The sequence below is a fragment of the Callithrix jacchus genome, chromosome 4 (genome assembly GCF_049354715.1).
Source record: "Callithrix jacchus isolate 240 chromosome 4, calJac240_pri, whole genome shotgun sequence".
Classification (NCBI taxonomy): domain Eukaryota; kingdom Metazoa; phylum Chordata; class Mammalia; order Primates; family Cebidae; genus Callithrix; species Callithrix jacchus.
Genome location: NC_133505.1, coordinates 111293579 through 111307017, shown reverse-complemented (window position 1 = coordinate 111307017; position 13439 = coordinate 111293579). Strand labels below are relative to the sequence as shown.

The 13439-nt window shown below is 39.2% G+C and overlaps 1 protein-coding gene across 1 annotated transcript; it reads left to right on the top strand.

Moving 5' to 3' along the window:
* Positions 1 to 1516: 1516 nt before the first annotated feature.
* Positions 1517 to 2439, top strand: LOC108591261 (DNA-directed RNA polymerases I, II, and III subunit RPABC4). The gene has a single exon (XM_017971285.4). The coding sequence runs from the start codon at positions 1573 to 1575 to the stop codon at positions 1747 to 1749; it is 177 nt and encodes a 58-aa protein (XP_017826774.1). The 5' UTR covers positions 1517 to 1572; the 3' UTR covers positions 1750 to 2439.
* The last annotated feature ends 11000 nt before the right edge of the window (positions 2440 to 13439 follow it).

The following is a 13439-nucleotide window of genomic DNA, read 5'->3' as shown; positions in this document are numbered from 1 at the left end:
ACTCCTCATAATGACCTTATGAAGTATTATTATTATTCCTCTTTTACCTTTGAAGAACTGAGGCAAAATAAACCACCTGCCAGTGATAACCGGCAGGCAAACTGTGGAACAGAATCTTGATTCCAGTTTTCTTACCATCAAAGCCCCTACTTTCCCTCTACAGCACATTCTGGCTGCCTAGTATTATTGCTACATGGCATTAAGAGATACAAGTTGCCACTTCCTCTGCTCAAGACTGTTTAGTATCTATTGGAGAACACACTGAGCTTTGAGCTCCTCAACTTCAATTCAATACAATACAAAGAAACTGGAGACAGTCCAGAGAAGACTAAGGAACTGGTTTTTCTGAAAGGGTCTCAGGAAGGATTCTGTTTAAGAGTGGAAAGATTTCAAGTGGAATAGAAGGGGCATTACTGAGTTTTAAGTCCATAAATAAGTGATGCAAGGAAGCCGAGGAAGAATCAGCGCTAGCAGTCTTCACTGGTTGCAGCTCTCCTTAAAGATGGGCTGGATGGGTGCCCCACAAAGACATCTTTCTAGCTGGTGATTCTAGGAATCCACCCCCGGACATCACTAATAAATGTGGCAAAGTGAGAGAGATCAGATACACTCAGTTGATTCCTGGAAAGCCTCTATAAAGGGGGAACAGACGTTACTGCCTTCCTCTTGTTTAATGATGAGGAAATGAGACCCAGAGACACAATTCACAGGAAAAGTGACTGTTCAACAGGAATTTTTACTGGCCAGGGAGGCCCAAAGGAGCTGCTGTACATGTGCAGGGTGCCAAGGACACTACTGAGTGACAGAGGACACCACTACCTACATGCCAACTGTCCAGGCCTACCCTCCTGGCCTGGAAGAAGTGTATAGAGGCTGCTTAGTCACCCGAATGAGTGGGTTGATGTGATGGCTGGCGCCAACTATCTGTGGCTACTGGAGAAGCCCATCTCCTCTATAGAAATAGGCCTGTGAATGTGATCAATTACTAAAATTGCCTGGTCTCTAATAAAGTCAGGATCCTTTCTTGTGGCCTTGCTCTTTCTGAAGAGTTCTTTGTCTTTCAATTGCTTTTATCGAATTATATATACAATATAGTTCAAGATAAAAAAGGAAAAAAACAGAAGGTGTAAGAGATAAATATCATTTCTCCTGTAATCCCAGCACTTTGGGAGGCCGAGACGGGTGGATCACGAGGTCGAGAGATCGAGACCATCCCGGTCAACATAATGAACCCCGTCTCTACTAAAAATACAAAAAATTAGCTGGGCATGGTGGCGCATGCCTGTTATCCCAGCTACTCGGGAGGCTGAGGCAGGAGAATTGCCTGAACCCAGGAGGCGGAGGTTGCGGTGAGCCAAGATCGCGCCATTGCACTCCAGCCTGGGTAACAAGAGCGAAACTCCATCTCAAAAAAAAAAAAAAAGATACGTATCATTTCTAATATCAAAGATCATATATTTAATATACATAATTTTTCCTTAAGAAACTCATATAGGATTGTGTTTGGAAACGCGGAGAAACTTTCCCGTGTTGCGTAGGTAGCGAGTTGGCGGGTTTGTTGAGGGGCTAACAATGGACACTCAGAAGGACGTTCAACCTCCAAAGCAGCAACCAATGATATATATCTGTGGAGAATGTCACACAGAAAATGAAATAAAATCTAGGGATCCAATCAGATGCAGAGAATGTGGATACAGAATAATGTACAAGAAAAGGACTAAAAGATTGGTCGTTTTTGATGCTCGATGAAACCTGGGAATTCAGCGGAATGTCTTCACTTATACTTAGATTTGCTCTCTCAATGTTTTTAATTGTTGTATAGCTTTCGATTTTGCATACAGTAGTTTCCCCTTATCTTCAGGGGATGCATCCCAAGGCCCCCAGTGGACTCCTGAAACCTCAGATAGTACCAAACCTTTATACACCTTTTTTCTATATATACACACCGATGATAAAGTGTAATGTATAAATTAGGCATAACAAGAGATTAATAAAATAGAACAATGATAACATACTGTAATAAAGTTACATGAATGTGGTTGGTCTTTGTTGCTCTCAAAATACCTTCTTATACAGTGTACAGTACTCACCTATTTTCGAATGTAGTTGACTACAGGTAACTGAAACCACAGAAAGGAAACTTGGAATGAGTGAGGCACTACTGTACTTAGGAATACAACTATATATATATGATTTTATTTTTAAGACCAATTGTATTTACTACTATTTTGTTAAAGCAAGTTTTTGTTCCATTACACGACTTTTTGTTTTACTCTATATGTAATCTGACACACAATTAAGGGTAAAGTTGCTTACCTGAATCACACTTTTAATGAAAACCTAGAATCATCTGCAGTGGTTGTTAAAAATGCAAGTTTCTAGAACCCTTTGAAGTTCTGATTAAATAAATTTATTGGAAACAAAAAAAAAAAAAAGAAACTCATATATATAGTAGTCCTTCATACAGATAATGGTAACAACAATGAAATAAACTCTGTGCCAGATGCTGTGCCAGTGCCTAATTTGCATCATCTTGCTTATAAAAGCCAACCTTGAGAGGAAAATTTGACACTTCCTCCAGTCTGATCCAGTATGGCACTTTTAAGGGGTCAGATACTTTCTTTTTCCTTTCCTTAAAAAAAAAAAAAAAAAAAAAAAAAAAAGATTTCCCTAGCAAGTAGACTTGGATGGAAATAATAGAAATAAGAAAAAAAATTTTTTAAAGGAAAAAAGAAGCTAAATATCTAATGATGCTTAACATTTAAATCGTTTTATCTTAATTATAGCCTCTGAGGTTGTGGTTAATATTAAAACCTAAGAAAAACCAGTAAAAATTAACATGAATGATAAGCCTCTGATCAGTAAGGCCCCTCTGGGTTCTAATAATCTGAAAATTCAACGGGTGCCCGCCCCGCTTCACCACCAGGCCAGTGGTAAAATTAGCAGCCTGATCTCAGAACTGTTTTTAGAGCTTGTACTTCAGCTGCACTTTGTTTTGATGATCTTCCGTAAGATCTACTGTTCTTTTTAGTTCTGCAATTTTTAGTCTTGCAACTGTTGGGGGTTTTTTGTCTTGTACCTGTTAAATATGATACTGCTACAAACATTCTACTAACATTTATGAAAGGTGTAATTTTTAAAAGGCCAACATGTCTAAACAAAAATATTTTCAACTGTAATTTCTTAATAGAATTGTGTTTGAAGCATGCTATAATATGAAAAAATAATAAAAATCTTAAAGTCCTTACAGAGTAATCCACCTTTTCATCTTCTTGTTTCCTCTCACTTTTGTTAGTTTGTATTTCTATTTTTCAGTGACTTCTCCTTTCTCTACTAATTCTGAACATTAATCTCCCCTCTAGAGCTCATATATAATTTATGATTTAAAAATCCCTTTAGGCTAGGAATTACTTTTTATTTATTTTATTATTTAATATATTTTGAGACGGTCTCGCTTTGTCACCCAGGCTGAACTACAATGATGCGATCACAGCTCACTGCAGCCTCAGCCTCCCATGCTCAAGCCTCCCACCTCAGCCACTCAAGTAACTGGGACTACAGGCGCACACCACTGCACCCAACTAATTTTTGTGTTTTGTAGAGACGGTTTTGTCATGTTGCCTAGGCTGGTCCCAAACCTCTGAGTTCAAGCACTCCACCCATCTCAACCTCCCATAGTGCTGGGATTCCAGACATGAGCCACTGGTGCCCAGCCAGGCTACTGAATTTCAAAATGTGTTTTCTTAATTAAAACTTTGGCAACAAGCCCTAATACAGGGCTTACTATTATGAGACACTTTTTGCATATTATTTTTTTCTCTTTGTGCTGTGTTTCAATTCCAACTATTACTTATAAGGTAGAAAATTAGACATATTCCATTCAGTATTCCCACATACTAAAGCAACTGCTATATCAGAGTGACTTCATATAGTAGCGAGCGTTGCTGAACTGCATCCCAAAAGGTTTCCTAGTCCCCTGACCAAATCTCCAGCTAAGGTCCTGATGCCTTAAGGCCTGCTGGGCTCCTATCTACCTAAAACATAAAAATGAAAATAAATTGTCACTCTCAGTTCTGGAAGCAGCTCTGACAGGATTGCCACTGACCTGTGTAAAGAGGACAGAAGCACAAGGACTTTCTATGAGCAAGATTGCAGGAAGAGTAAGAAGCTGGATAGAGTCTTTACAATAAGAAGTGAAATGGACTTAGTATTTTAATGAGAGAAAGAGTCAGCTTCTGAGACCAAAAAAGGAGTGGGGCAGATAAATGGACAGTGAAAACAAAAGCAAAAGGGTTAGAAATAAATTTAGTCAGGAAGATACAAGAATGGCACACTGAATATGCAAAACATTGCAGAAAGGAATTAGAGAAGACCTAAATAAAAGTTCATGTATTGGAAGATTTAACACAGCAATACTACCCAAAGGGTTTTATAGATTCTTTATAATTCCTATTAAAATCCTAATGACCCTTTTTAAGACATGGAACAAATCATGACATTCATATGGATTGCAGGGGACCATGAATAATCTTGAAAAAGGAAAAAAAAAAAGTTGGAAGACTCAATTCCTGATTCCAAAACTTACGAGAGAAAACAAAATTACTAAGTAATCAAAACAGTGCGGTTCTGGCATTAAGGACAGACATATAGGCTGGGCTGTGTGACGGCTTATGCCTGTAATCCCAGCACTTTGGGAGGCTGAGGCAGGTGGATGATGTGAGGTCAGGAGTTCAAAACCAGCCTGGCCAACATGGTGAAACCCCCACTTCTTCTAAAAATACAAAAATTAGCTTGGCATGGTGGTACACACCTGCCCAGCTATTCGGGAGGCTGAGGCCGAAGAATTACTTGAACCCTGGAGGCTGAGGTTGCAGAGAGCTGAGATCACACTATTGCACTCCAGCCTGGGCAAGTGAGACGGTGTCTATAAAAAAAAACAGAAAAAAGAATAGACATATAGATCAATATACAGAATAAAATTGAGAGTGCAGAAATAACCCATATATCTATAGTCAGTTGATTTCAATAAGGGTGCCAGTATCACTCCGTGGGAAAAGAACAGACTTTTCAACAAATAGCGCTGAGACAACTGGATATCTACATGCAAAACAATAAAGTTGGCTATATAAAAATATACAAAAACATATCCACAACATATACATAAATTAACTCAAAATGGATCAATGAACTAAATGTGAGATTTTAAACCATAAACTTCTAAAACTCTTACAAGAAAACATAGGGATAAATCTTCATGACCTTGGATTGGGTGATGAATTATTAGATATGACCCGAAAAGAAAGTCAAGCAACAAAAGAAAAAATAGATAAATTAGAAATCAGCGAGATTAAAAGTCTTTTGGGCATCATGTCGAGGCGTGGTGGCTCACTCCTGTAATCATAGCACTTGAGAGGCCAACACAGGTGAATTGCCTGAGCTCAGGAGTTCGAGACCAGCCTGGGCAAAATGGTGACTCCCTGTCTATACTAAAATACCAAAAATCAGCTGGGTGTGGTGGCGTATGCCTGTAGCCCCAGCTACTCAGGGGCTGAGGCACAAGAATTGCTTGAACCCAGGATGCAGAGGTTGCAGTGAGCCGAGATAGTGCCACTGCACTCCAGCCTGGGTGAAAAAGTGAAACTGTCTCCAAAAAACCCCAAACAAAACAAAAAAACATTTGGGCATTCACGATAATGAAAAGACAACCCTCAGAAAGAGAGAAAATACTTGAAAGTTATATATGTTTGTTTGTTTGTTTGTTTGTTTGTTTTTGAGATAGTCTTACTCTATTGCCCAGGCTGGAGTGCAGCGTCATGATCTTGGCTCACTGCAACCTCCACCTCCTGGGTTCAAGTGATTCTCTTGCCTCAGCCTCCTGAGTGGCTGGGATTACAGATGCCTGTCACCACATCTGGCTAATTTTTGTATTTTTAGTATAGATGGGGTTTCACTATGTTAGCCAGGCTGGTCTCGAACTCCTGACCTTCGGTGATCCACCCGCCTGACCTCCCAAAGTGCTGGGATTATAGGCATGAGCCACCTCACCTGGCCAAAAGTCATATATCTGATAGACGCTGTCTGGTATCCAAAATATATAAAGAACTCTTTTTTTTAATTGTACTTTAGGTTCTGGGGTACATGTGCAGATCATGCAGGATTGTTGCATAGGTACATACATGGCAAGGTTGTTTGCTGCCTCCATCCCCCCATCACCTATATCTGGCATTTCTCCCTATAATATCCCTCCCCAACCTTCCCACCCCTACTGTCCCTCCTCTTGCCACCCCCAACAGATCCCAGTGTGTGATGCTCCCCTCCCTGTGTCCATGTGTTCTCATTGTTCAATACCCATCTATGAGTGAGAACATGCGATGTTTCATTTTCTGTTCTTTTGTCAGTTTGCTGAGAATGATGGTTTCCAGATTCATCTATGTCCCTACAGAGAACATGAACTCGTTGTCTATGGCTGTGTAGTATTCTATGGTGCATATGTGCCACATTTTCTTTTTCCAGTCTATCATTGATGGGTATTTGGGTTGGTTCCAGGTCTTTTCTATTGTAAACAATGCCGCTATGAACATACACATGCACGTGTCTTTATAATAGAATGATTTATAATCCTTTGGGTATCTACCCAGTAATGGGATTGCTGGGTCAAATGGAATTTCTATTTCTAGGTCCTTGAGGAAGTGCCACACTGTCTTCCACGATGGTTGAACTAATTTATACTCCCACCAGCACTGCGAAAGTGTTCCTATTTCTCCACATCCTCTCCAGCATCTGTTGTCTCCAGATTTTTCAATGACTGCCCTTCTAACTGGTATGAGATGGTATCTCAATATGGTTTTGATTTGCATTTCTCTAATGACCAGTGATGATGAGCTTTTTTCATATGTTTGTTGGTTTCATATACATCCTCTTTTGAAAAGTGTCTGTTCATATCCTTTGCCCACTTTTGAATGGGTTTGTCTGTTTGTTTTCTTATAAATCTGTCTTGGTTCTTTGTAGATTCTGGATATTAGCCTGTTGTCAGATGGGTAGATTGCAAAAAAGTTTTCCCATTCTGTTGGCTTCCAGTTCACTCTAATGATGGTTTCTTTTGCTGTACAGAAGCTCTGAAATTTAATTAGGTCTCATTTGTCTATTTTGGCTTTTGTTGCCATTGCCTTTTGTGTTTTAGTCATGAAGTCCTTGCCTATGCCTATGTCCTGAATGGTTTTGCCTATGTTTTCTTCAAGGGTTTCTATGGTGTTAGGTCTTATGTTTAAATCTTTAATCCATCTGGAGTTAATTTTATTGTAAGGTTTCAGGAAGGGGTCCAGTTTCAGCTTTCTGCACATGGCTAGCCAGTTTTCTTAACACCATTTATTAAACAGGGAATCCTTTCCCCATTGCTTGTTTTTGTCAGGTTTGTCAAAGATCAGATGGTTGTAGATGTGTGATGTTGCTTCCGAGGCCTCTGTTCTGTTCCACTGGTCATGTCTCTGTTTTGGCACCACTACCATGCTGTTTTGATTACTGTAGCCTTATAGTATAGTTTGAAGTCAGGCAGCATGACGCCTCCAGCTTTATTCTTTTTGCTTAGACTGTCTTGGCTATACGGGCTCTCTTTTGGTTCCATATGAAGTTTAAAATGTTTTTTTTCTAGTTCTATGAAGAAGGTCATTGGTAGCTTGATGGGGATAGCATTGAATCTACAAATTACTTTGAGCAGTATGGACATTTTCACAATACTGATTCTTCCTAACCATGAGCATGGAATGTTTCTCCATCTGTTTGTGTCCTCTCTTATTTCCTTGAGCAATAGTTTGTAGTTCTCCTTGAAGAGATCCTTTAAATCCTTTGTCAGTTGTATTCCTAGGTATTTTATTCTCTTTGCAGCAATTGTAAATGGGAGTTCACTCTAGATTTGGCTCTCTGTTTGTCTGTTATTGGTGTATAGGAATGCTTGTGATTTCTGCACATTGATTTTGTATCCTGAGACTTTGCTGAAGTTGCTTATCAGTTTCAGGGGATTTTGTGCTGAGATGATGGGTTATTCTAAATATGCAATCATGCTGTCTCAAATAGAGACAATTTGACTTCGTCTTTTCCTAATTGAATAGCCTTTATTTCTTGTTCTTGCCTGATTGCTCTGGCTAGAACTTCCAATACTATATTGAATAGGAGTGGTGAGAGAGGGCATCCTTGCCTAGTGCTAGATTTCAAAGGGAATGCTTTCAATTTTTGCCCGTTCAGTATGATATTGGCTGTGGGTTTGTTGTAAATAGCTTTTATTATTTTGTGATATGTTCCATCGATACCTAGTTTATTGAGGGTTTTTAGCATAAAGGCTGTTGAATTTTATCAAAGGCCTTCTCTGCATCTATTGAGATAATCATGTGGTTTTTGTCTTTGGTTCTATTTATGTGATGAATTATGTTTATAGACTTGTGTATGTTGAACAAGCCTTGCATCCCTGGGATGAAGCCTACTTGATCATAGTGGATAAGCTTTTTGATGTGCTGTGGTATTCAGTTTGCCAGTATTTTATTGAAAATTTTTGCGTCTATGTTCATCCTGGATATTGGCCTGCAGTTTTCTTTTTTAATTGAGTCTCTGCCAGGTTTTGGTATCAGGATGATGTTGATCTCATAAAATGAGTTAGGGAGGATTCCCTCTTTTTGTATTGTTTGGAATAGTTTCAGAAGGAATGGTACCAACTCCTCTTTGTATGTCTGGTAGAATTCGGCTGTGAACTTTTTTTGGTCGGTAGGCTACTAATTGCTGCCTCAACTTCAGCCCTTCTTATTGGTCTATTCAAGGTTTCAACTTCTTCCTGGTTTAGGTTTGGGAGGGTGCAAGTGTCCAGGAATTTATCCATTTCTTCCAGGTTTACTGTTTTATGTGCATAGAGTTGTTTGTAGTAATCTCTGATGGTAGTTTGTATTTCTGTGGAATCAGTGGTGATCTCCCCTTTATTGTTTTTTATTGCATTTATTTGATTTGTCTCCCTTTTCCTTTTTATGAATCTGGCTAGCAGTCTGTCTATTTTGTTGATCTTTTCAAAAAACCAGCTTCTGGATTTATTGATTTTTTAAGGGTTTTTTTTTTTTTTTTTTTTTGTCTCTATCTCCTTCAGTTCTGCTCTGCTCTTAGTTATTTCTTGTCTTCTGCTAGCTTTTGAGTTTTTTGGTCTTGCTCCTCTAGCTCTTTCAATTTTGATGATAGGGTGTCAATTTTAGATCTTTCCTTGATTCTCATGTGGGCATTTATTGCTGTAAATTTCCCTTTATACACTCCTTTAAATGTGTCCCAGAGTTCTGGTACATTGTGTCTTCATTCTCGTTGCTTTCAAAAAACATCTTTATTTCTGCCTTCATTCCATTGTTTATCCAGTTGACATTCAGGAGCCAGTTGTTCAGTTTCCATGAAGTTGTGCAGTTTTTAGTTAGTAATTTGATTGCACTGTGGTCTGAGAGACTGTTTTTTATGATTTCTTTTCTTTTTCATTTCTTGAGGAGTGATTTACTTCCAATTATGTGGTTTAATTTAGAGTAAGTGTGATGTGGTGCTGAGAAAAATGTATATTCTGTGGATTTGGGGTGGAGAGTTCTGTAGATGTCTAGTAGGTTTGCTTGGTCCAGATCTGCATTCAAGTCCTGGATATCCTTGTTGGTTTTCTGTCTCGTCAATCTGTCTAATATTGACAATGCAGTCTTAAAGTCTCCCACCGTTATTGTGTGGAAGTGTAAGTCTCTTTGTAGGCCATAAGAACTTGCTTTATGTATCTGGGTGCTCCTGTATTGGGTGCATATATATTTAGGATAGTTAGCTCTGCTCGTTGTATTGATCCTTTTACCATTATGTCTTCTTTGTCTCTTTTGATCTTTGCTGGTTTAAAGTCTGTTTTATCAGAGACTAGGATTGCAACCCCTGCTCTTTTTTTTTTTTTTTGGATCTCCATTTGCTTGGTAAATCTTCTTCCATCCCTTTATTTTGAGTCTATGTGTGTCTTTGCACATGAAATGTGTCTCCTGAATAAAGCATACTCATGGCTCTTGACTTTTTATCCAGTTTGCCAGTCTGTGTCTTTTGATTGGGGCACTTAGTCCATTTATATTTAATGTTAATATTGTTATGTGTGAATTTGATCCTGCCATTTTGTTACTGGTTAGTGGTTTTGCCCATTGGTTGGCACAGTGTTTTCATTGTGTTGTTGGTCTTTACCATCTGGTTCTTTTTTGCAGTGGCTGGTACTGGCTGTTCCTTTCCATGTTTAATGCTTCCATCAGGAGCTCTTGTAAGGCAGGTCCAGTGGCGATGAAGTCTCTCAACAATTGCTTGTCCATAAAGGATTTTATTTCTCCTTCACTTATGAAGCTTAGTTTGGCTGGATATGAAATTCTAGGTTGAAAGTTCTTTTCTATAAATATGTTGAATATTGGCCCCCACTCTCTTCTGGCTTGTAGGTTTTCTGCCAAGAGATCTACTGTGAGTCTGCTGGGCTTCCTTTTGTGGGTGACCCAACCTTTCTCTCTGGCTGCACTTAGCATTTTTTCCTTCATTTCAACCCTGGTGAATCTGATGATTATGTGCCTTGGGGTTGCTCTTCTTAAGGAGTATCTTTGTGGTGTTCTCTTTATTTCCTGTATTTGAATGGTGGCCTGCCTTGCTAGGTTGGGGTAGTTTTCCTAGATAATATCCTGAAGAGTGTTTTCCAGCTTGAATTCATTCTCCCTGACACCCTCTGGTACTGATCAAGTGTAGATTAGGTCTTTTCACATAACCCCATATTTCTTGGAGGCTTTGTTCATGTCTTTTCATGCTTTTTTCTCTTTTCTTGTCTTCTCATTTTATTTCATTGAGTTGATCTTCAGTCTCTGATATCCTTTCCGCTGCTTCATTGATTTGGCTGTTGAAACTTGTGTATGCTTCTTGAAGTTCTTTTGCTGTGTTTTTCAGCTCCATCAAGTCATTTATGTTCTTCTCTAAGCTGGTTATTCTAGTTATCATTTCATCTAACCTATTTTCAAGGTTTTATTTTCTTTGAATTGGGTTAGAACACATCCTTTAACTCAGAGAAGTTTGTTATTACCCACCTTCTGAAGCCTGCGTCTGTCAGTTTGTCAAACACATTCTCCATCCTGTTTTGTCCCCTTGCTGGTAAGGAGTTGTGATCCATTGGTGGAGGAGAGGCATTCTGGTCTTTGACGGTTTCATCCTTTTTGCACTGGTTTCTTCCCTTCTTGGATTTATCTAGCTTTGCTCTCAGGGCGCTGCTTGGGAGGCACCCTTTCCTTTGTCTGCCTGCAGAGGCGCTGCTGGGCTGCTGCAGATTCAGTGGAGCTGCTGCTTGTATTTACTGTATCTTTTGTTTACTTAGGAAGATTAGGCCTGCCTCTACAATGGCACCTCCCCTTCCTCCTGCCGAGCTTGATGGGTCCAGGTCGAGCTTTAACTACTATGCTGGCTTGAACTACTATGCTGGCTTCAAAACTCTCAAGCAAGGGGGCTTCGGTTTGCTGGGCTTTGTGGGAGAGGGATCTGCCTAGCCGGATGGCCTGATTCCCTGCTTTCAGTTCCCCTTCTTTCTGGAGGGCAGGTAACTCTGTCCCACAGGCTTTCTCAGCTTTAGCCAATACTACTGCTTAGATCTATGATGAAACCCCCAGCACTGGCCAGAGTTGCTGCTCAGCTCTGTTTATGTACGTTGCAGGCGCTTTTCAGCCTGGCGAAGATCTCCTGTTCTTGTTTGGAACTACAGAGATCACTTGATTTCTGCATTTCTCTCCCTGGGAACTGCATTCCAGAGCTATTTCTATTTGACCATCTTGGAACCCCCCCTTACCAAAATATATAAAGAACTCTTACAACTCAACAACAAAAAGACAAAAAACCCAACTGAAAAATTGACAAGGGACTTAAACGGGCATTCCTCTAAAGATATGCAAATGCCCAACAAGCACAGGAAATGACGCTCAACATCATGAGTCATTAGAGAGATGCAAATCAAAACAATGAGATACCACTTAACACCCACTAAAATAGCTGTACTTAAAAAAAAAAAAGAAAATAATAAATGTTGCCAAGAATGTGGAGAAATAAGAACACTTGTGCATTATTAGTGGACTGTAAAATGATACAGTTGTTACAGAAAGCAGTTTGGTAGTTCCTTAAAAAAATAAATGTAGAATTACCATATGACCCAGCAATTCTTCCCCTGGGTGTATAGCCAAAAGTATTCAAACAAAAACTTACACACAAATGTTAATACCAGCACTATTCACAAGAGTCGAATGGTGGAAATGTTCATCAACAGATAAATGGACTAATAAACTATGGCATAGTAAATAATGGAATATTATTCAGCCATAAAGGGAAGAAGTCCCTAGATGCTACAATGTGGATTAGCCTCAAAAACATTATGCTGAGTGAAAGAAACCAGACACACAATGTCATATAACGTATGGTTCCATTTATATGAAATATCTAGAATAGGAAAATCCATAGAGACAAAAAGCAGGTCAGTGGTTGCAAGGGGTGAAGGGGGAATTGGGAAGTGAAGGCTTTATGTGTATGGAGTTTCCCTTTGCGGGGGTTAAAGGTTTCAAGGCTAGATAGAGGTGATGGTTGCACAACACTGAATGTACTAAATGTCACTGATTTGTACACTTTGAGATGGTTACTTTTATGTTATGGTTAAGTTACATCAATTTTTTTTTTAAATGGTGGGCCACTAACATAGAACCCACTGCAGTCATTGGCAGTTATTTTGTAAATGTACATTTGCTGACAGGTATTTCCATAATCTTTATTATGAATCAGGTTACAAATTAAATTGTAAGTTAAATTTTAAAGATTATAAATTTTAAATTAAAACAAATTATAAATTTTTACAAAGCAAAAGAGCAAACCAAAGAACAGAAGAAACTGAGAAAGAGAGGGAACAGAGGCAGGGAACATGAGAGAAAAGAGGGAGAAGGAGGAGGAATAAAAAGAGCAAAAAAAAAAAAAGAGAGAAAGCGAGAACAGGAACATGAAAGAGAGCTAGAACAAAAATTTTATACTTGGGTAATATCAGGTGTCAGTGGGGGTTGTGAAGAAAGGAGAGTGCAGGGAGTAGCACTCTCCTACATACCTGGTAGGGATAAAAATGGCCATGGACGCTATGGAGAACGATTAGTCAGTAGCAAATAAAATGAAAATAAACATACTCAGAGCCCTTCTTCTGGGCATATATTCTGGAGAAATCATCACATATGTGTCCAAGAAGCATGCACACAGCATTTGCTATATAAAAATACTAGAAACAGGCCAAGTGTGGTGGCTTATGACTAATCCCAGCACTTTGGGAGGCCAAGGTAGGTGGATCGCTTGAGGTCAGGAGTTCAAGACCAGCCTGACCAACATGGTAAAACTCCACCTCTACTAAAAACACAAAAATTAGCCAGATGCAG

Coding starts and splice junctions, on each gene's coding strand:
- LOC108591261 (XM_017971285.4), top strand. CDS start 1,573: ATGGACACTCAGAAGGACGTTCAACCTCCAAAGCAGCAACCAATGATA.